This window comes from Cervus canadensis, chromosome 20 (assembly GCF_019320065.1).
Source record: "Cervus canadensis isolate Bull #8, Minnesota chromosome 20, ASM1932006v1, whole genome shotgun sequence".
Classification (NCBI taxonomy): Eukaryota; Metazoa; Chordata; class Mammalia; order Artiodactyla; family Cervidae; genus Cervus; species Cervus canadensis.
This window is the reverse complement of record NC_057405.1, coordinates 16,338,532-16,359,174: the sequence shown is the minus strand read 5'-3', so window position 1 is coordinate 16,359,174 and position 20,643 is coordinate 16,338,532. Positions and strand designations below refer to the sequence as shown.

Here is a 20,643-nt window from a genome sequence, read left to right as displayed (position 1 = left end):
TTAAGTTAAGAAAACTTCATTAACTTTTTTTCCCCTCTTTTGAAGGGTATTTTAAATAGTTGAACTCTACTGTTCTTGATCAAAATCCAGTCATCAAATCTGCTTGCACTTTGGAGCTACAAAAAGAAGCTAGTTCCTAGGAATCCCTGAATCAAATCTCTGTTTTGAAATTTCCAGCAATGTTGAAAGCATGTTTGCAACAATTCTTTATTACATTTAAAGATAAATTGCAAGGCACAACTTTCAGAATGACTAGTAAATTAATTGTGCTTGTGAGCCTGGTGATTATTTTGCAGCATATGTACAAATGGCAAAACAACAAGCAAATGGCAGTTGGTGAAAGAATGGCATACACAGCCCTCAACGTATGTGGTAAATTGGACACTAAAAGAAGACATCTGCCTGAACTTCTATGGAGATTGCTGGCTTGGCAATATAAATACTAAAGTGAATAATTCTGGCAATCAATTTGTTTCCCAGATTTGCCCTTTGCAAATTCAAATAGGAGATTTCCTTGTAATTTCTTCTGAACCATCTCTTCAATATCCTGGAATAATGAATATTTCTGAAGCATCATTCACTGACTGTCAGCAAAATACCACAACTGAAGGTCAGTTGTGGTTTTTTAAATCTGAAGATAAGATTTACTTTGGTTGCAAACTGAAAGGAATGCACACTGTTAATTCTTAGTGGCTGAGTTTTAGAACACATTATTTTATCATAGTAATGGTTCACCCCTTTGTCAACTGGGCCTTGGCCTAAATGTGACAGTGAAAGAGTGATTGTGCCAGGAGAATTCAAGTTCAGAGCTTTGCTCTGGACATGGTTGATGTCTTACAGAAGTTTGGAGCAGACGTACAGCTGTCATTGCCAGGCACCATTCTCTGGGAAATATTTCTAGGAGCTGGATGAATGTCCTTGTAAATTATGTAAAAAAAAAAAAAAAATGGCAGTGGCAGTAACACAACAGAAAAATGGAATAATCAAGGGTATGAATGTATCTGTCACCCACCATTTACAAGTAAGATTATTTTTCAAAATAACATCACTCTAGCAAAAATCAACAAAGCTAAAAGCTGGCTTTTTGAAAAAATAAACAAAATCGACAAACAGTTAGCAAGACTCATTAAGAAATAAAGGGAGAAGAACCAAATTAACAAAATTAGAAATGAAAATGGAGAGATCACAACAGACAACAGTGAAATACAAAAGATCATAAGAGACTACTACCAGCAGCTCTATGCCAATAAAATGGACAACTTGGAAGAAATGGACAAATTCTTAGAAAAGTATAACCTTCCAAAACTGAACCAGAAAGTAATAGAAGATCTTAACAGACCCATCACAAGCAAGGAAATCAAAACTGTAATCAGAAATCTTCCAGCAAACAAAACCCCAGAACCAGATGGCTTCACAGCTGAATTCTATCAAAAATTTAGAGAAGAGCTAACACCTATCTTACTCAAACTCTTCCAGAAAATTGCAGAGGAAGGTAAACTTCCAAACTCGTTCTATAAGGCCACCATCACCCTAATACCAAAACCAGACAAAGATGCCACAAAAAAAGAAAACTACAGACCAATATCACTGATGAACATAGATGCAAAAATTCTTAACAAAATTCTAGCAAACAGAATCCAACAACATATTTAAAAAATCATACACCATGACCAAGTGGGCTTTATCCCAGGAATGCAAGGATTCTTTAATATCTGCAAATCAATCAATGGAATACACCACATTAACAAATTGAAAGATAAAAGTCATATGATTATCTCAGTAGATGCAGAAAAAGCCTTTGACAAAATACAACACCCATTTAGGATTAAAACTCTCCAGAAAGCAGGAATAGAAGGAACATACCTCAACATAATAAAAGCTATATATGACAAACCCACAGCAAGCATTACACTCAATGGTGAAAAATTGAAAGCATTTCCCCTGAAATCAGGAACAAGACAAGGGTGCCCACTCTCACCACTACTATTCAATATAGTTTTGGAAGTTATGGTCACAGCAATCAGAGCAGAAAAAGAAGTGAAAGGAATGCAGATGGGAAAAGAAGAAGTGAAACTCTCGCTGTTTGCAGATGACATGATCCGCTACATAGAAAACCCTAAAGATTCTACCAGAAAATTACCGGAGCTAATCAACGAATATAGTAAATTTGCAGGATATAAATTTAACATACAGAAATCCCTTGCATTCCTATACACTAACAATGAGAAAACAGAGAAATTAAGGAAACAATGCCATTCACCATTGCAACAAAAAGAATAAAATACTTAGGAGTATATCTACCTAAAGAAACAAAACACCTATACATAGCAAACTATAAACACTGATGAAAGAAATCAAAGAGGACACAAACAGATGGAGAAATATACTGTGTCCATGGATTGGAAGAATCAATATTGTCAAAATGACTATGCTACCCAAAGCAATCTATAGATTCATTGCAATCCCTATCAAGCTACCAACGGTATTTTTCACAGAACTAGAACAAATAATTTCACAATTTGTATGGAAATACAAAAAACCCGAAGAGCCAAAGTAATCTTGAGAAAGAAGAATGGAACTGGAGAAATCAACCTGCCTGACTTCAGACTCTACTACAAAGTCACAGTCATCAAGACAGTATAGTACTGGCACAATGACAGAAGTATAGATCAATGGAACAGAATAGAAAGCCCAGAGATAAATCCACGAACCTATGGACACCTTATCTTCGACAAAGGAGGCAAGAATATACAATGGAAAAAAGACAACCTCTTTAACAAGCGGTACTGGGAAAACTGGTCAACCACTTGTAAAAGAATGAAACTAGAACACTTTCTAACACCATACACAAAAATAAACTCAAAATGGATTAAAGATTTAAGTGTAAGACCAGAAACTATAAAACTCCTAGAGGAGAACATAGGCAAAACACTCTCTGACATACATCACAGCAGGATCCTCTATGATCCACCTCTTAGAATATTGGAAATAAAAGCAAAAATAAACAAATGGGATCTAATGAAACTTAAAAGCTTTTGCACAACAAAGGAAACTATAAGCAAGGTGAAAAGACAGCCCTCAGATTGGGAGAAAATAATAGCAAACGAAGCAATAGACAAAGGATTAATCTAAAAAATATACAAGCAACTCCTGCAGCTCAATTCCAGAAAAATAAATGACCGAATCAAAAAATGGGCCAAAGAACTAAGCAGACATTTTGCCAAATAAGACATACAGATGGCTAACAAACTCATGAAAAGATGCTCAACATCACTCATTATCAGAGAAATGCAAATCAAAACCCCAATGAGGTACCATTACACTCCAGTCAGGATGGCTGCTATCCGAAAGTCTACAATAAATGCTGGAGAGGGAGTGGGAGAAAAGGGAACCCTCTTACACTATTGGTGGGAATGCAAACTAGTACAGCCACTATGGAGAACAGTGTGGAGATTTCTTAAAAAAAAAAAAAAAAAAAAAAAAAAATTGGAAATAGAACTGCCTTATGACCCAGCAATCCCACTTCTGGGCATACACACTGTGGAAACCAGATCTGAAAGAGACACGTGCACCCCAATGTTCATCACAGCACTGTTTATAATAGCCAGGACATGGAAGCAACCTAGATGCCCATCAGCAGACGAATGGATAAGGAAGCTGTGGTACATATACACCATGGAATATTACTCAGCCTTTACAAAGAATTCATTTGAATCAGTTCTATTGAGATGGATGAAACTACAACCCATTATACAGAGTGAAGTAAGCCAGAAAGATAAAGACCAATACAGTATACTAACGCATATATATGGAATTTATAAAGATGGTAACGATAACCCTATATGCAAAATAGAAAAAGAGACACAGATGTACAGAATAGACATTTGGACTCTGTGGGAGAAGACAATCGTGGGATGTTTTGAGAGAACAGCATCGAAACATGTGTATTATCAAGGGTGAAACAGATCACCAGCCCAGGTTGGATGCATGAGACAAGTGCTTGGGGCTCGTGCACTGGGAAGACCCAGAGGAATTGGGTGGAGAGGGAGGTGGGAGGGGGGATCGGGATGGGGAATACATGTAAATCTATGGCTGATTCATGTCAATGTATGGGTAAAACCACTACAATATTGTAAAGTAATTAGCCTCCAACTAATAAAAATAAATGGCAAAAGAAAAAAAAAATGACATCACTCTATTAAAATAGTAATATAGACTGAATTCATACATTGCTACTTACCATCAAGCAGGCTACATTTTTAAGAATTTGGTAAAAATTTTAGAATAGGCTAAAGTTGAATTCCAAGAATATAAAAATCCTATCAAGTATTCTCTAAAATATATGCCTATTTAAAGAAGATTTCTTAAAAGCATATGTGTTTTATCCTAAAACACTTATTTTTACATCACTGTCCAAATTCACTCTTAATATCCCATTAAAAATTATCAGAATAATATGTTTAGTTTTTGAATGAAATTCCCATGGTTATAGTATTTGGGGAAAGCAGTTCTGGATTATAGTGTAGAATGAAGGTTATTGCTGAGTTAAGGATGATAAAAAACTACCTTGTTGGGGAAAAATTATTGAAGCTGTTTGGGAGAGTTAGAGAAGGAGAAATAATTGTGAACACAAAGCAGTGTTCTCTATAGTGTTGGGACGACACTCTATAAAGTGATTGAAAGATCAAAATAACAAGGAGGGAGAGAGCTTGATATAACTATTAACTTTAAAAAAATCTTAAATGGTTTTCATATGCTAAATGAGAGGCATTAAGGAGGAAAGTTTGCAAAGGAAGATATTTGGTCAGTGGATGAAGCCAAGAAGAAGGGCAGCTTAAAAACAGTGTAACCTTAGGCTACCTGAGACTGATATGAGAATTTAAGTGGAATAGACTATTCCTACTTGAAAGTTTACTAAGGAATTTGAATCATCAAAGGCAAGTGAAGAAAAAAATGAAAAAAATATAGGGGACATTTGATGTTTGGGAATGTGTGAAAGAATTTCTTTCAACGACAGTTTCAGATACCTGACATGTAGAGTTAAGAGGTCCGGGGTGGAGAAAGGATCTAACAAAGGGGATTTGACAAACCTGACATAGTTGGCAATGACAGGATGAGAAAATATCTAACAGACTCACAGTACATTTTGGTCAGGAGAAGGGAATGCATGTGAGCAGCTGATGTGGCTGGAGCAGGCTAGACTCAGGGCTATAACTGCAGTTTTGTTTTGCAAGCTTGAGGGGCTTCAACAAGGTTGTTCTTCTGTGTGCCTGGGAAGACTCCATTGGAGCCAGATTTGAGGGGACTGTACCATAAAATGTAACAGAGAAACTCGGTAGGCTCCAAAATTCATTTAAGCCAATGATTCAAAAAGTAACTTCAGACTCCTTAGGGAGGAAGTTCTGAGGCTATTTCAGAGCTTAATCCCAGAAATATCCACTGGACATCCTCTCCGTATAACTGGGATCAAATTCCCATTTGACTCTACTGGCAGTGGTGATAAAACATGTAAGTTACCCTGACTCAAATTGTAGCAGATAATTACAATTAAAACAGGTAAGAAAAAAAGAAAAAAAAAAAAAAAAACACTCAAGTTTCTGATTTAGGGTGAATGAAAATGCAATTTAATTGAAAGCTTTTAAAGCATACATTTTAGCCTGTCCAAATAATTTTAGAGAATATTTGGCCAGAAAAATCTCTACCATCTATTATAATATTAACTGGCACAGATGCAATCATATATCATGGGATATTATTTCAGCACTTTTATCATGATTGCATTGAATTATTTTCCAATGTTTGTTTATTTATTAGTAACTTAACAGTAGATACTATGAATAACTAAAATTTAAACATGTAAAATACCTAATATTATTTTTAAAACACTGAATATATAGTATTAGTATATTCTAGTTATAAACAATTACTTCAATTTGAAGTCCCAGAAGATACCAAAATATTAGAATATTAGCAACATTCTGTATCTTTCTGAGAATAGAAAGAAATTGAGAATGTTTACTGTGCCTTTTTGTTAGCACTACCATAACAAAGAACCACAGTGTGAGGGGCTTCAAAAGAAATTTATTTTATCAAAGTTCTAGAGGCTAAGTGGTCCCAGTCAAGGTGTCGGGAGGACTGGTTTCTCTGAGGCCTCTCTTTAGCTCATTGTCCACCTCCTCCCTGGGTCTTCACCTTCCTTTGCTCTGTGGTATCTGTGCCTCCTCTTCTCCTAAGGACATCAGCCATTTTTGGTCAGGACCTAAACTACTGACTTGCTCCTTGGAAGGAAAGTTATGACCAACCTAGACAGCATATTAAAAAGCAGAGACATTACTTTGCTAACAAAGGCCCATCTAGTCAAGGCTATGGTTTTTCCAGTGGTCATGTATGGATGTGAGAGTTGGACTGTGAAGAAAGCTGAGCACCAAAAAATTGATGCTTTTGAACTGTGGTGTTGGAGAAGACTCTTGAGAGTCCCTTGGTCTGCAAGGAGATCCAATCAGTCCATCCTAAAGGGGATCAGTCCTGGGTGTTCATTGGAAGGATGGATGCTGAAGCTGAAACTCCAATACTTTGGCCTCCTGATGTGAAGAACTGACTCATTTGAAAAGACTCTGATGATGGGAAAGATCAAAGGTGGGAGAAGGGGATGACAGAGGATGAGATGGTAGGATGGCATCACCAACTCAACAGACGTGAGCTTGAATAAACTCCGGGTGATGGACAGGGAAGCCTGGAGTGTTGCAGTCCATGGGATCGCAAAGAGTTGGATATGACTGAGTGACTGAACTGAACTGAAACTAGTCACTTCATTTAATCTTTACTATCTCTCTAAAGACCCTGTCTTCAGGGAAGTCACACTATCAGGTTAAAAGCATTAGGATTTCAAGATAAGAATGTTGTGGGGGAGTCACAGTTTAGCCCATTACACCCCCCACACAGACTGAAACAGAACATGACCTATTGAATATACTACTAGTACTTTAACTTTTATGTATGGGAGTATGTTGGCACAGAATCATATTGACATATTTTCATTGTTTTGGAGATTGCTTACAGGTAAATGAAGGATGAGGAGTTCTGCATTAGTGAAGAGGGATGTCAATCTATAAGGAATCTGAAAAGCAACAACTGGCCAAAACTTCTCACAAATTAAATTAAAATTTCATTATAGTGGGTGACAGGGCTATTGTGAATTTATATGAAATGGTTTTGTAAGGACGTTTGTCCATTGGAATTTTGTTAGGCCCTGGAACTTCGTAGGCACATTCCTCTATGAAGGATATTATGAAATGATTAATTGCACAGAAATATATGCTATGCAAAGTTTGGGCTTTTGATATAGCAAAACATAGTTTGTACAAGTGGGATTTGGAAAACGGTATAGCAGCAAGAAAATGCTTCTGAGAATCCAAGCAGTCTTTTCTATTTTTTTCAAAGAATTTTAGATTAAGCTTTATTTCATTGATTTGCTTTAACTGTGGAAATCATCAATCTGAGATCCATCCTCTTAGAACGAAATTTTAAGTATAAAATATATTATTTTTGACATAATATTTTGAAGTGCAATGCTGTGGAGCAGAATGCTAGTGCTTATTTTTTCTTGCTTGACTGAAACTTCATGCCCTAGTTTTTCTTCAAATGGTATAATACCTTTGTATTTTCCTTGTCTGAATCATTACCTTGGCTACATGGTAGGGCTAAAACACAACAAACATTTGAATGCGTCACTGCCCTGTTACCAGGGTACGTTGAAGAACTGGGATTTACATGTAATTATCTACTCTCAAAACATAATTAACACATTCAAATTATCATAAAAATTAGCTGAAGCCCATATACCAACAATCATAAAAGTATTTTTAGTATTGTGTCATGTGATGTGTGTGTATACTCAGTTGTGTCCAACTCTTTGTGATCCCATCGACTGCAGCCCACCAGGCTCCTCTCTCCATGGGATTCTCCAGGCAAGAACACTGGAGTGGATTGCCACGTCCTCCAGAGAAGGCAATGGCACCCCACTCCAGTACTCCTGCCTGGTAAATCCCGTGGACCGAGGAGCCTGGTGGGCTGCAGTCCATGGGGTCGCGAAGAGTCGGACACGACTGAGCGACTTCACTTTGACTTTTCACCTTCATGCATTGGAGAGGGAAATGGCAACCCACTCCAGCATTCTTGCCCGGAGAATCCCAGGGACTGGGGAGCCTGGTGGGCTGCCGTCTATGGGGTCGCACAGAGTCGGACACGACTGAAGCGACTTAGCAGCAGCAGCCATACTCCTCCAGGTGATCTTCCCAACCCAGTGACTGAGACTGAGGCTCTTACGTCTCGTGCATTGGCAGGTAGGTTCTTTACCACTAGCGTCACTTGGGAAGCCCTGTCTTGTGGTAGGAGGATGGAAAAACTGATATTAAGGTTTACTGAAATTAATTTTGTTTCCACTTAAATCCATCCACATGAGGCACTATTTCTAAATTAAAATTACATTTTTTTGAAAATGTTATGATATTAAAAATTAAAGAATTTAGGAAACTTCTATGATCAATTAAAACAATCTATGAATTCAATGTAAATATTTTAATCTAGTTGAAACATTTATTTTATTTTATCTTTAATAGCATAACTTGTTCAGAAATAATTGGTCAATGTCAATGACATATCTGTTTCCATGGGAACTCTAGAAATATTACTGCAAGTAGCTTCCTTTGTGAATGTGAGGAACCATTTTCAGGTAAAAATACACGTGCATGTATAAATACATACACAAAATTAGGTTTAATTTTGTCATTTATTTCAACTTAAAATTTAAATGTTTCAATTATTACTGACAAATACAAGCTTAGTGATTATATACTCAGACTTTTTAGTGATAAAATTAAGAGATCAATTTGGTTAACAATTAAATAATTATTCTGCTACATATTTCATAATATATGGAGAATCTGGACACAAGTTAAACAGTCTTATTATCATGATAAAATAGATTTTATTCTTAGGTACAAACATTCATTTAGAAATAGTGTATATTCTGGTAGAATCTTTAGGGTTTTCTATGTAGAGGATCATGTCACCTGCAAATGGCGAGAGTTTCAGTTCTTCTTTTCCCATCGGGATTCCTTTCACTTCTTTTTCTGCAACAGACAAAGGATTAATCTAAAAAATATACAAGCAACTCCTGCAGCTCAATTCCAGAAAAATAAATGACCCAATCAAAAAATGGGCCAAAGAACTAAGCAGACATTTCTCCAAAGAAGACATACAGATGGCTAACAAACACATGAAAAGATGCTCCACATCACTCATTATTAGAGAAATGCAAATCAAAACCACAATGAGGTACCATTACACGCCAGTCAGGATGGCTGCTATCCAAAAGTCTACAAGCAATAGATGCTGGAGAGGGTGTGGAGAAAAGGGAACCCTCTTACACTGTTGGTGGGAATGCAAACTAGTACAGCCGCTATGGAAAACAGTGTGGAGATTTCTTAAAAAACTGGAAATAGAACTGCCATATGACCCAGCAATCCCACTTCTGGACATACACACTGAGGAAACCAGATCTGAAAGAGACACGTGCACCCCAATGTTCATCACAGCACTGTTTATAATAGCCAGGACATGGAAGCAACCTAGATGCCCATCAGCAGACAAATGAATAAGGAAGCTGTGGTACATATACACCATGGAATATTGCTCAGCCATTAAAAATAATTCATTTGAATCAGTTCTAATGAGATGGATGAAACTACAACCCATTATACAGAGTGAAGTAAGCCAGAAAGATAAAGACCAATACAGTATACTAACGCATATATATGGAATTTATAAAGATGGTAACGATAACCCTATATGCAAAATAGAAAAAGAGACACAGATGTACAGAATAGACATTTGGACTCTGTGGGAGAAGACAATCGTGGGATGTTTTGAGAGGACAGCATCGAAACATGTATATTATCAAGGGTGAAACAGATCACCAGCCCAGGTTGGATGCATGAGACAAGTGCTTGGGGCTGGTGCACTGGGAAGACCCAGAGGGATGGGGTGGAGAGGGAGATGGGAGGGGGGATTGGGATGGGGAATACATGTAAATCCATGGCTGATTCATGTCAACGTATGGCTAAAACCACTAAAACATTGTAAAGTAATTAGCCTCCAACTAATAAAAATAAATGGAAAAAAAATAAAGATTTCTCATGATAAAAAAAAAAAGAAATAGTGTATATTTTGCACATATTTGCAAAATTGTATCTAACGTTTCTCCTTATGTAACAAGTCATTTCTGGCAAATTTCCTTTCATAAAGAGTAAAAATGTTTTATTCCTTCTCGAATGAATTTAAAGATGTGAAATAAAATCATTGTTGAAACCAATAGTACTTTTTTAAAATCTTTCATTAAATATTTAACAGTGAAATTGTGTTTAAACCATTCTTATCTCATCTTTGAACTCTTCTACAGTTTTCATATTCTGGGAATTATAGCAGACTATCAGTATATTTAAAAATTATTTTGGGCAATGCTGTCTCCTGTCACATGTAGACACCTAAAGAATCCTTTCCTGGTAAAAGCAAAAGTTATGTGTCTCTCAAACTGTCAAGAGTGATAGCTCCAAACATTTACAAATCCTTCCACCTATCATAGTTCAGATAGATTTAAAAGTTTAATAGGGTGTATTGGTTCAGGTCAGTTCAGTTGCTCAGTTGTGTCCGACTCTATGACACAGTGGGCTGCAGCACCCCAGGCTTCCTTGTCCATCTCCAACTCCTGGAGCTTAATCAAATTCATGTCCATCAAGTCAATAATGCCATCCAACCATCTCATCCTCTGTCATCCCCTTCTCCTCTGGCCTTCAAGCATTCCCAGAATCAGGGTCTTTTCAAATGAGTCAGTTCACATCAGGTGGCCAAAGTATTGAAAATCAGATTCAGCATGAGTTCTTCCAATGAATATTCAGGTCTGATTTCCATTAGGATTGACTGGTTGGATCTCCTTGCAGTCCAAGGGACTCTCAAGAGTCTTCTCCAACACGACATTTCAAAAGCATCAATTCTTCGGCACTCAGCTTTCTTTATAGTCCAACTCTCACAAGACTGCTGGAAAAAAACCATAGCTTTGTCTAGACGGAACTTTGTTGACAAAGTAATGTCTCTGTTTTTTAATATGCTGTCTAGGTTGGTCATAGCTTTTCTTCCAATGAGCAAGCACCTTTCAATTTCATGGCTACAGTCACCATCTGCAGTGATTTTGGAGCCCCAAAAATTGAAGTCTCTCACTGTCCATTGTTTCCCCAACTATTTGCCATGAAGTGATGGGACCAGATGTCATGATCTTAGTTTTCTGAGTGTTGACTTTTAAGCCATGTTTTTCACTATCTTCTTTCACTTTCATCAAGCGGCTCTTTAATTATTCTTTGCTTTGCCATAAGGATGTTGTCATCTGTGTGTCTGAGGATATTGATATTTCTTCTGGCAATCTTTATTCCAGCTTGTGCTTTATTCAGCCTGGCATTTCACATGATGTACTCTGCATATAAGTTAAATAAGCTGGGTCACAGTACACAGCCTTGATGTACTCCTTTCCAGATTTGGAACCAGTTTGTTGTTCCATATCAAGTTATAACTATTACTTCTTGACCTGCATACAGATTTCTCAGGAGGCAGGTATGGTGGTCAGGTATTCCCATCTTTTGAAGAATTTTCCACAGTTGCTGTAATCCACACAGTCAAAGGCTTTGGTGTAGTTAATAAAGCAGAGGTAGATGCTTTTCTGGAACTCTCTTGCTTTTTCAATGATCCAATGGATGTTGGCAGTTTGATCTTTGGTTCTTCTGCCTTTTCTAAATCCAGCTTGAACATCTTGAAATCCATGGTTCACCTACTGTTGAAGCCTGACTTGGAGCATTTTGAGCATTACTTTGTTAGGATGTGAGATGAGTGCAATTCTACAATAGTCTGAACATTCTTTGGCATTGTCTTTCTTTAGATCGGGATGAAAACTGACTTTTTCCAGTCCTGTGACCATTGCTGAGTTTTCCAAATTTGCTGGCATATTTAGTGCAGCACTTGCACAGGATCATCTTTTAGGATTTGAAATGGCTCAACTGGAATTCAATCCCCTCCACTAGCTTTGTTCACAGTGATGCTTCCTAAGGCCCACTTGACTTTGCATTCTAGGATGTCAGGCTCTAGGTGAGTGATCACACATTCGTGGTTATCTTGGTCATTAATATATTTTCTGTATAGTTCTTCCATGTATTCTTGCTATCCTTCTTAATATCTTCTGCTTCTGTTAGGTCCATATAATTTCCGTGCTTTATTGTGCCCATTTTTGCATGAAATATTCCCTTGGTATCTCTAATTTTCTTGAAGAGACCTCTAGTCTTTCCCATTCTATTGTTTTCCTCTATTTCTTTGCATTGATCACTGAGGAAGGCTTTCTTGTCTCTCCTTGCTATTCTTTGGAACTCTGCATTCAGATGCGCATATCTTTTCTTTTCTCCTTTGCCTTTCACTTGTCTTCTTTTCTCAGTTATCTGTAAGGTCTCTTCAGACATTCATTTTTCTTTTCTGCATTTCTTTTTCTTGGGGATGGTCTTGATCCCTGTCTCCTGTACAATGTCACAAACCTCAGTCCATAGTTCTTCAGGCACCCTGTTTATCAGGTCTAACCCCTTGAATCTATTTGTCACTTTCACCGTATAATCATATGGGATTTTATTTTGGTCACACCTGAATGGTCAATTGATTTGCCCTACTTTCTTCAATTTAATTTTGAATTTGGCAATAAGGAGATCATGATCTGAGTCACAGTCCACTTCTGGTCTTGTCTTTGCTGACTGTATAGAGTTTCTCCATCTTCGACTGCAAATAATATAATCAATCTGATTTTTGTATTGACCATCTGGTGTATCAGACATTTCCTATAATAGGAAGGGTTGGCAGGCTGTGAGAACAGCTGTCTTTAAAGGAATGTTTTCAGGGCTTTTCCCTCACATAATTTATTTCCTTGAAAAAGGATATAATTTGAAAGTTTTTTTTTTTTTTTTTTAATATCTTACCGCATCCTGCAGATGTATGAGTGAGTGAGTGAGTGAGTGAAGTTGCTCTGTTGTGTCCAACTCTTTCCAACCCCATGGGCTGTAGCCTACCAAGCTCCTCCATCCATGGGATTCACCAGGCAAGAGAACTGGTGTGGGTTGCCATTTCCTTCTCCAGGAGATCTTCCAGACCCAGGGATTGAACCCAGGTCTCCCACATTGGAGGCAGATGCTTTAACCTCTGAGCCACCAGGGAAGAAGACCAGGCAATTTATCTTCCAAAACATGGCATTATTTGACAGAAAGTGAAAGTGAAAGTCACTCAGTTGTGTCCAACTCTTTGCGACCCCATGGACTATACAGTCCATGGAATTCTCCAGGCCAGAGTTCTGGAGTGGGTAGTCTTTCCCTTCTCCAGGGGATCTTCCCAACCCAGGGATCAAACCCAGGTCTCCTGCACTGCAGGCAGATTCTTTACCAGCTGAGCCACAAAGGAAGCCCCCTTTTTTTTTTAAGTAGCTCTATTCAAAATTTATTTTTAATCATATAATTTCCAAAGAAAATATTGTAATTTGTCCTCTGTAAATCAAAAGGACATTTTAAAACATATTTAAATTGATTATCTGAAATGTTACAAATTATATAAGCAGAAGCTATGTATAGTTGTTGTTGTTGTTGTTTTTTTTTTTTTTTTCTGAAGAATGAGTATTTTTGTCAATACGGTCTTACAGTTGTAATGTTTTGGAACTTTACCTATACCCTCTTAAAAATTACATTTATGATTAATAAATTTAAACTTGTTAATACTTTCAGTTGACTCTTCTGATAACTATACCATCTTACTTGAGGACATTTTCACTTACTTGAGCACATGTTGAGGTTCCTGTTAATCTCAAATGAAAATCTGGTAGTGTTAAGTATTCTCAATTTCTTCTTCTTCTTTTCTTTTCTTTTTTTTTTTTTTTGCCTAAAATACATCAATAAAGTATTTCCATAAGAGCTATATTTTTATTCATTTCAGAGTTATTTTTTGCAAACATTTTCAAAGCAAATCCTAATGAAATAAATGATCTCTACATATGATTCTGTTGGATGTTTGAAAAGGCTTAGGTTGCTGTGATTGAGTTCCATTATATCCTGCACAAAATTAATATATGAAATATAGGGTCTCCTTCAAATGTTGTATCCCACAGGTGTAGCTATTACAAAGCCTAATTATAACATTTATAATCGTGAGCAGTTTTGAATTCATTGAACTTGTTAAGTGTCTTCATTGTATTGTATAGGGATAAGTTTTAATTCTTAAAAATAAGAATAATTAACTGAAACCTTCAGAAACTGATCTGTGTGCTTATCTTATTGTTTGTTTTTATTATAAAGTATTTGTAGCTGACTTTGAATGAGATGCAATAAAAACTTACAAAATTCTTCACTAAAATGTCAAAACCTTCTTGAGACACTGTATTATTTTCAGTCATTCTTCACAAGTTTAAACATTTCTAAAATCCAAATTGATAATGGATGGCACCAAGAGAAAGCACATTTTATTGTGTTATATTTTTTTTCAATATCAGCTTTATAGAAAAAATTATCTGCTGACCTGTGAATATTTTCAATTATTTATAAAATTTTCAACTATAGATTATATTCTTGTGTGAACATCACTTCTGGTTTGCTTTTAAAATATGAATTAGGAATGAACCACAATAAATTCCAAGTACATATCTTTTCCACACTTTTCTCAACTTGAGCAAACAATGCATATTCATGATAAATTTAACAAAATATAAAATTTTAGCACAGTAACACAGCACACATAACTTTTTCTTTGAATATTTTTAATGAATTTTCAAGAGCATTCTTAATGTTGTCACATTGCTTGCCTTCAACAGAATAAATTTATAAAGCTTTATTTTAACTCAATAAAATGAAAGGAAAAATCAAACTATCATTGAAATGAACTGATTATCTATTTGAAATATCTGATTTAAGGGTATTGTCTTTTATCTTTTAACTGTGTGCCTATTTATTCTGTTTACTGAGCCAAAACATGTATAACAATCACTTTAGTTTTTGTGTGTACAGACAAACTTGCCATAGAAAATGCAGAAAATAATTGTGGCATAGTCATTTGATCTAAATGAAAATTCATGCTTCACAGAGTGTTATATAAGAATACCTCCTGCATCTGAACCCAGCTCATGAGTGTAAGGGGATTTTTAAAATAATCCCTAACATTTAAGTAGATGCTGATGGTTCTTGAGCAAACATATGTATTCTGGCTTCATGTAGTCAGTGATGTCACTATTCTCAGTGGTGAATCATTAAAGTGATTTAGTAAACTTATTACCAAATTTATAGGGAAAACATACTTTTTATGAAAAATGTATTTTACTGCATTTAAATTAGTTATTGTAAAATAAGAAATAAGCATCAGAAAACCATAAAATAAACAAATCATTGTATACTTTAACTTGCAGATTGCAAACTTTTTTTTCTGTAATGAATAAGATAGTAAATATTTTATACATTCTGAGACATGTGGTATTATCACAGTAACTCGACTCTGCTATTGCAAGGGGAAATCATCCATAGGCAGTATGCAAATAAATGGATTTTATTATTTTCCAATAAAACTTTATTTTCAAAAATAAGTGGAAGACCATATTTGGCTCACAGTTGTAATTTACCAGTCCCTCTATACCACCCTCTGTAGCAAGAATATATAGACTCTCTACAAACTCCATGACTGGAATGTTTGGTCTCAGTTTGTCTTTCATACAAAACATATACACATAATCCACAATTTCCTGAGGTTCCACTGACCCAGCTTATTTGCATTGAGTAAAGACATGTAGTTCTCACTAGTTAACTTTCAAGTTTCTCCTCATGGTAAATTAAATACTGTTTATGTATCCTATAAAAGGCCATGACTGAATTTAAAATATAAAATAGAGATATATGAAACACATTTGTTTACTTAAATGCAAATGTGAATAATAATATTCGTTAGAAAATACAGGATAAATGGTCAATCGATAACTTGGGAGAACTTATATCTCAGAAACAATGTGGCCCACAGCCTTGGTTAGCTAAATGAAATTATGAACCATGCCATGTAGGGCCACCCAAGATGGATGCGTCATGGTGGACAGTTCTGACAAAACCTGGTACACTGGAGAAGGGACTGTCAAACCACTGCAGCATTCTTGTCTTGAGAACCCCAAGAACAGTGTGAAAAGGCAAAAAGATATGACACTGAGAGATGAATTTCCCAGGTTGGTAGGTGCCCAATAAACTACTGGAGAAGAGCTGAGAAATAGCTCCAGAAGGAATGAAGAGGCTGAGCCAAGCAGAAACAACACACCGTTGAGGATGTGTCTGGTGGTGAAAGTAACGTCCAATGGTGTAAATAACAATGTTGCATAGGAGTCTGGAATGTTAGGTCAATGAAGCAAGATAAATTGGAAGTGGTCAAGCAGGAGATGGCAAAAGTGGACATCAACATTTTAGGAATCAGTCAACTAAAGTTGATGGGAATGGGTGAATTTAACTCAGATGACCATTATATCTACTACTGTGGGTAAGAATCTCTTAGAAGAAATGGAGTAGCCCTAATTGTCAACAAAAGAGTCTGAAACGCAGTATTTGGGTGCAATCTCAAAAACGACAGAATGATCTCTGTCTGTTTCCAAGGCACAACATTCAGTATCACAGTAAAACACGTCTATGCCCCAACCACTAATGGCAAAGATGCTGAAGTTGAATGGTTGTATAATGACCTATAAGACCTTCTAGAACTAACATCAGGGGGAAAAAAAAAAGTCAATTTTATCATAGGGGACTGGCATGCAAAAGTAGGAAGTTAAGAGACACCTGGAGTAACAGGCTAGTTTGGCCTTGGGGTACAAAATGAAGCAGGACAAAAGGCTAAAAGAGTTTTGTGTTGTTCTTCCAACAACACAAGAGATAACTCAACACATGAACATCACCAGATGGTCAACACTGAAATCAGATTGATTATTTTCTTTGCAGTCGAAAATAGAGACACTCTACAGAGTCAGCAAAAACAAGACTGGGAGTTGACTGTGGCTCAGATTATGAACACTTATTGTAAAATTCAGACTTAAATAGAAGAAAGTAGGGAAAACCAATAGGCCATTCAGATATAACCTAAGTCAAATCCCTTATGATTTTACAATGTGAATGACAAAGAGGTTCAAGGGATTAGATCTGACAGAAAGAGTGCCGGAAAGACTATTGACAGGGGTTTGTAACATTGTACAGGAGGTTGTGATCAAAACCATCCCCAATAAAACGAAGTGCAAAAAGGCAAAATGGTTTTCTGAAAAGACCTTACAAATAGTTGAGAAAAGAAGAGAAGTGAAAGACAAAGGAGAAAAGGAAACATATTCCCATCTGAATGCAGGGTTGCAAAGAATAGCAAGGAGAGGTAAGAAAGCCTTCCTCAGTCATCAATGCAAAGAAATAGAGGAAAACAATAGAATGGGAAAGACTAAATATCTCTTCAAGAAAAGTAGAGATAACAAGGGAACATTTCATGCAAAGATGTGCTCAATATAGGAAAGAAATGGCATAGACCATTGCTACCATATTAAGGAGGTGGCAAGAATATGCAGAAAATTATTAAAAAAAAAGAAAGAAAGAAAAGCTTAATGACTCAGATAACCATATTATGTGATCACTCAATTAGATCCAGAAATCTTAGAATGTGAAGTTCAGTGGGCCTTAGGAAGCATCATTATGAATAAAGCTAGTGGAGGTGATAAAATTCCGGTTGAGCTATTTCAAGTCCCGAAAGATGATGCTGTGAAAGTGCTGCACTCAATATGCCAGCAAATTTGGAAAACTCAGGAGTGGACACAGGACTGGAAAAAGTCAGTTTTCATTCTAATTACAATGAAAGGCTATGTCAAAAAATGATCAGACTAATGCACAATTGCACTCATCTTACCTGCTAGCAAAATAGTGCTCAAAATTCTCTAAGCTAGGTTTCAACAGTATGTGAACCAAGAACATCTAGATGTTCAATGCAGATTTAGAAAAGTCAGAGGAACCAGAGATCAAATTGCCAGCATCTGTTTGATCATAGAAAAAGGAAGAGAATTCCTGGAGGGAGGGGATCTACTTCTGCTTCATTGACTACACTAAAGCCTTGGACTGTGTGAATCACAACAAACTGTGGAAAATTATCAAAGAGATAGGAAAGAGATGGGCTTTCCTTTTAGTTTAGCTGGTAAAGAATCCACCTGCAATGCAGGAGACCCCAGTTCGATTCCTGAGTAGGGAAGATCCTCTGGAGAAGGGATAGTCTACCCAATCTAGTATTCTTGGGCTTCCCTGGTGGCTCAGATGGTAAAGAATCTGCCTGCAATTCAGGAGACCTGGGCTTAATCCCTGAGTTGGGATGATGCCCTGGAGAAGGGAACAGCTACCCACTCCAGTATTCTGGTCTGGAGAATTCCATGGACTGTATGGTCCACGGGGATGCAAAGAGTCAGACACGAGTGACTGACTTTCACTCTCACTTACCTGTCTCCTGAGAAATCTGTATGCAGGTTAAGAATCAACAGTTAGAATCAGACCTGGAACAACAGACCAATGCCAAATTGGGAAAGGTACTCGTCAAGGCTGTATAGCAACTAAAGAAACTCTTGAAGGTGAAAGAGAGGTAAAAAAGCTGGCTTAAAACTCAACATTCAAAAAAAATAAATAAATAAAAAATAAGATCATGGCATCTGGTCCCATCACTTCATGGCAAATAGATGGGGAAACAATAAAAACAGTGATGGACTTAATTTTCTCAGTCTCCAAAATCACTGCTGATGCAGCCATGAAATTAGAAGACATTTGCTCTTGGGAGAAATTGACAAAACTAGATAGCAAAATCAGAGACATTACTTTGTCAACAAAAGTCCAACTAGTCAAAACTATGGCTTTTCCAGTATTCATGTATGTTTGTAAGAGTTGGTGCATAATAAAGAATGAGTGCTGAAGAACTGATGCTTTTGAACTCTGGGGTTGGAAAAGACTTTTTTTCCCTTAATTTTATTTTTATTATTTGGAGGCTAATTACTTTACAATATTGTAGTGGTTTTTGCCATACATTGACGTGAATCAGCCATGGATTCACATGTGTTCCCCATCCTGAACCCCCCTCTCACCTCCCTTCCCATCCCATCCCTCTGGGTCATCCCAGTGTACCAGCTGTGAGCACTTGTCTCATGCATCAAACCTAGACTGGTGATCTGTTTCACACTTGATTATATATATATATATATATATTTCAATGCTATTCTCTCAGATCATCCCACCCTAGCATTCTCCCATAGAGCACAAAATTATATTCTATACAACTGTGTCTCTTTTTCTGTCTTGCATATAGGGTTATCGTTACCATCTTTCTAAATTCCATATATATGCGTTAGTATACTGTATTGGTCTTTATCTTTCTGGCTTACTTCACTCTGTATAATGAGCTCCAATTTCATCCATCTCATTAGAACTGATTCAAATGTATTATTTTTAATGGCTGAGTAATATTCCATGGTGTATATGTACCACAGCTTCCTTATCCATTCGTCTGCTGATGGGCATCTAGGTTGCTTCCATGTCCTGGCTATTATAAACAGTGCTGTGATGAACATTGGTATACACGTGTCTTTTTCAGTTCTGGTTTCCTCAGTGTGTATACCCAGGAGTGGGATTGCTGGGTCATATGGCAGTTCTATCTCCAGTTTTTTTTTAAGAAATCTCCACACTGTTCTCCATAGTGGCTGTACTAGTTTGCATTCCCACCAACAGTGTAAGAGGGTTCCCTTTTCTCCACACCCTCTCCAGCATTTATTGCTTGTAGACTTTTGGATAGCAGCCATCCTGACTGGAGTGTAATGGTACCTCGTTGTGGTTTTGATTTGCATTTCTCTGATAATGAGTGATGTTGAGCATCTTTTCATGTGTTTGTTAGCCATCTGTATGTCTTCTTTGGAGAAACATCTGTTTAGATCTTTAGCCCATTTTTTGATTGTGTCATTTATTTTTCTGGAATTGAGCTTCAGGAGTTGCTTGTATATTTTTGAGATTAGTCCTTTGTCTGTTTCTTCATTTGCTATTATTTTCTCCCAATCTGAGGGCTGTCTTTTCACCTTGCTTATAGTTTCCTTTGTTGTGCAAAAGCTTTTAAGTTGAATTCGGTCCCATTTGTTTATTTTTGCTTTTATTTCCAATATTCTGGGAGATGGGTCATAGAGGATCCTGCTGTGATTTATGTCAGAGAGTGTTTTGCCTATGTTCTCTAGGAGCTTTATAGTTTCTGGTCTTACATCTAGATCTTTAATCCATTTTGAGTTTATTTTTGTGTATGGTGTTAGAAAGTGTTTTAGTTTCATTCTTTTACAAGTGGTTGACCAGTTTTCCCAGCACCACTTGTTAAAGAGGTTGTCTTTTTCCACTGTATATTCTTGCCTCCTTTGTCGAAGGTAAGGTGTCCATAGGCTAGTGGATTTATCTATGGGCTTTCTATTTTGTTCCATTGATCTATATTTCTGTCTTTGTGCCAGTACCATACTGTCTTGATGACAGTGGC

The 20,643-nt window shown here is 36.7% G+C and overlaps 1 protein-coding gene across 1 annotated transcript in view; it reads left to right on the top strand.

Moving 5' to 3' along the window:
- Window positions 1-248: 248 nt before the first annotated feature.
- Window positions 249-20,643, top strand: part of EYS (eyes shut homolog) — a 233,477-nt gene continuing 213,082 nt past the window's right edge. Inside the window, 6 exon segments of the mRNA XM_043438967.1 lie at window positions 249-287; window positions 289-727; window positions 730-849; window positions 852-937; window positions 940-1,025; window positions 8,622-8,731. Coding sequence (XP_043294902.1) covers window positions 249-287; window positions 289-727; window positions 730-849; window positions 852-937; window positions 940-1,025; window positions 8,622-8,731 — 880 coding nt within the window.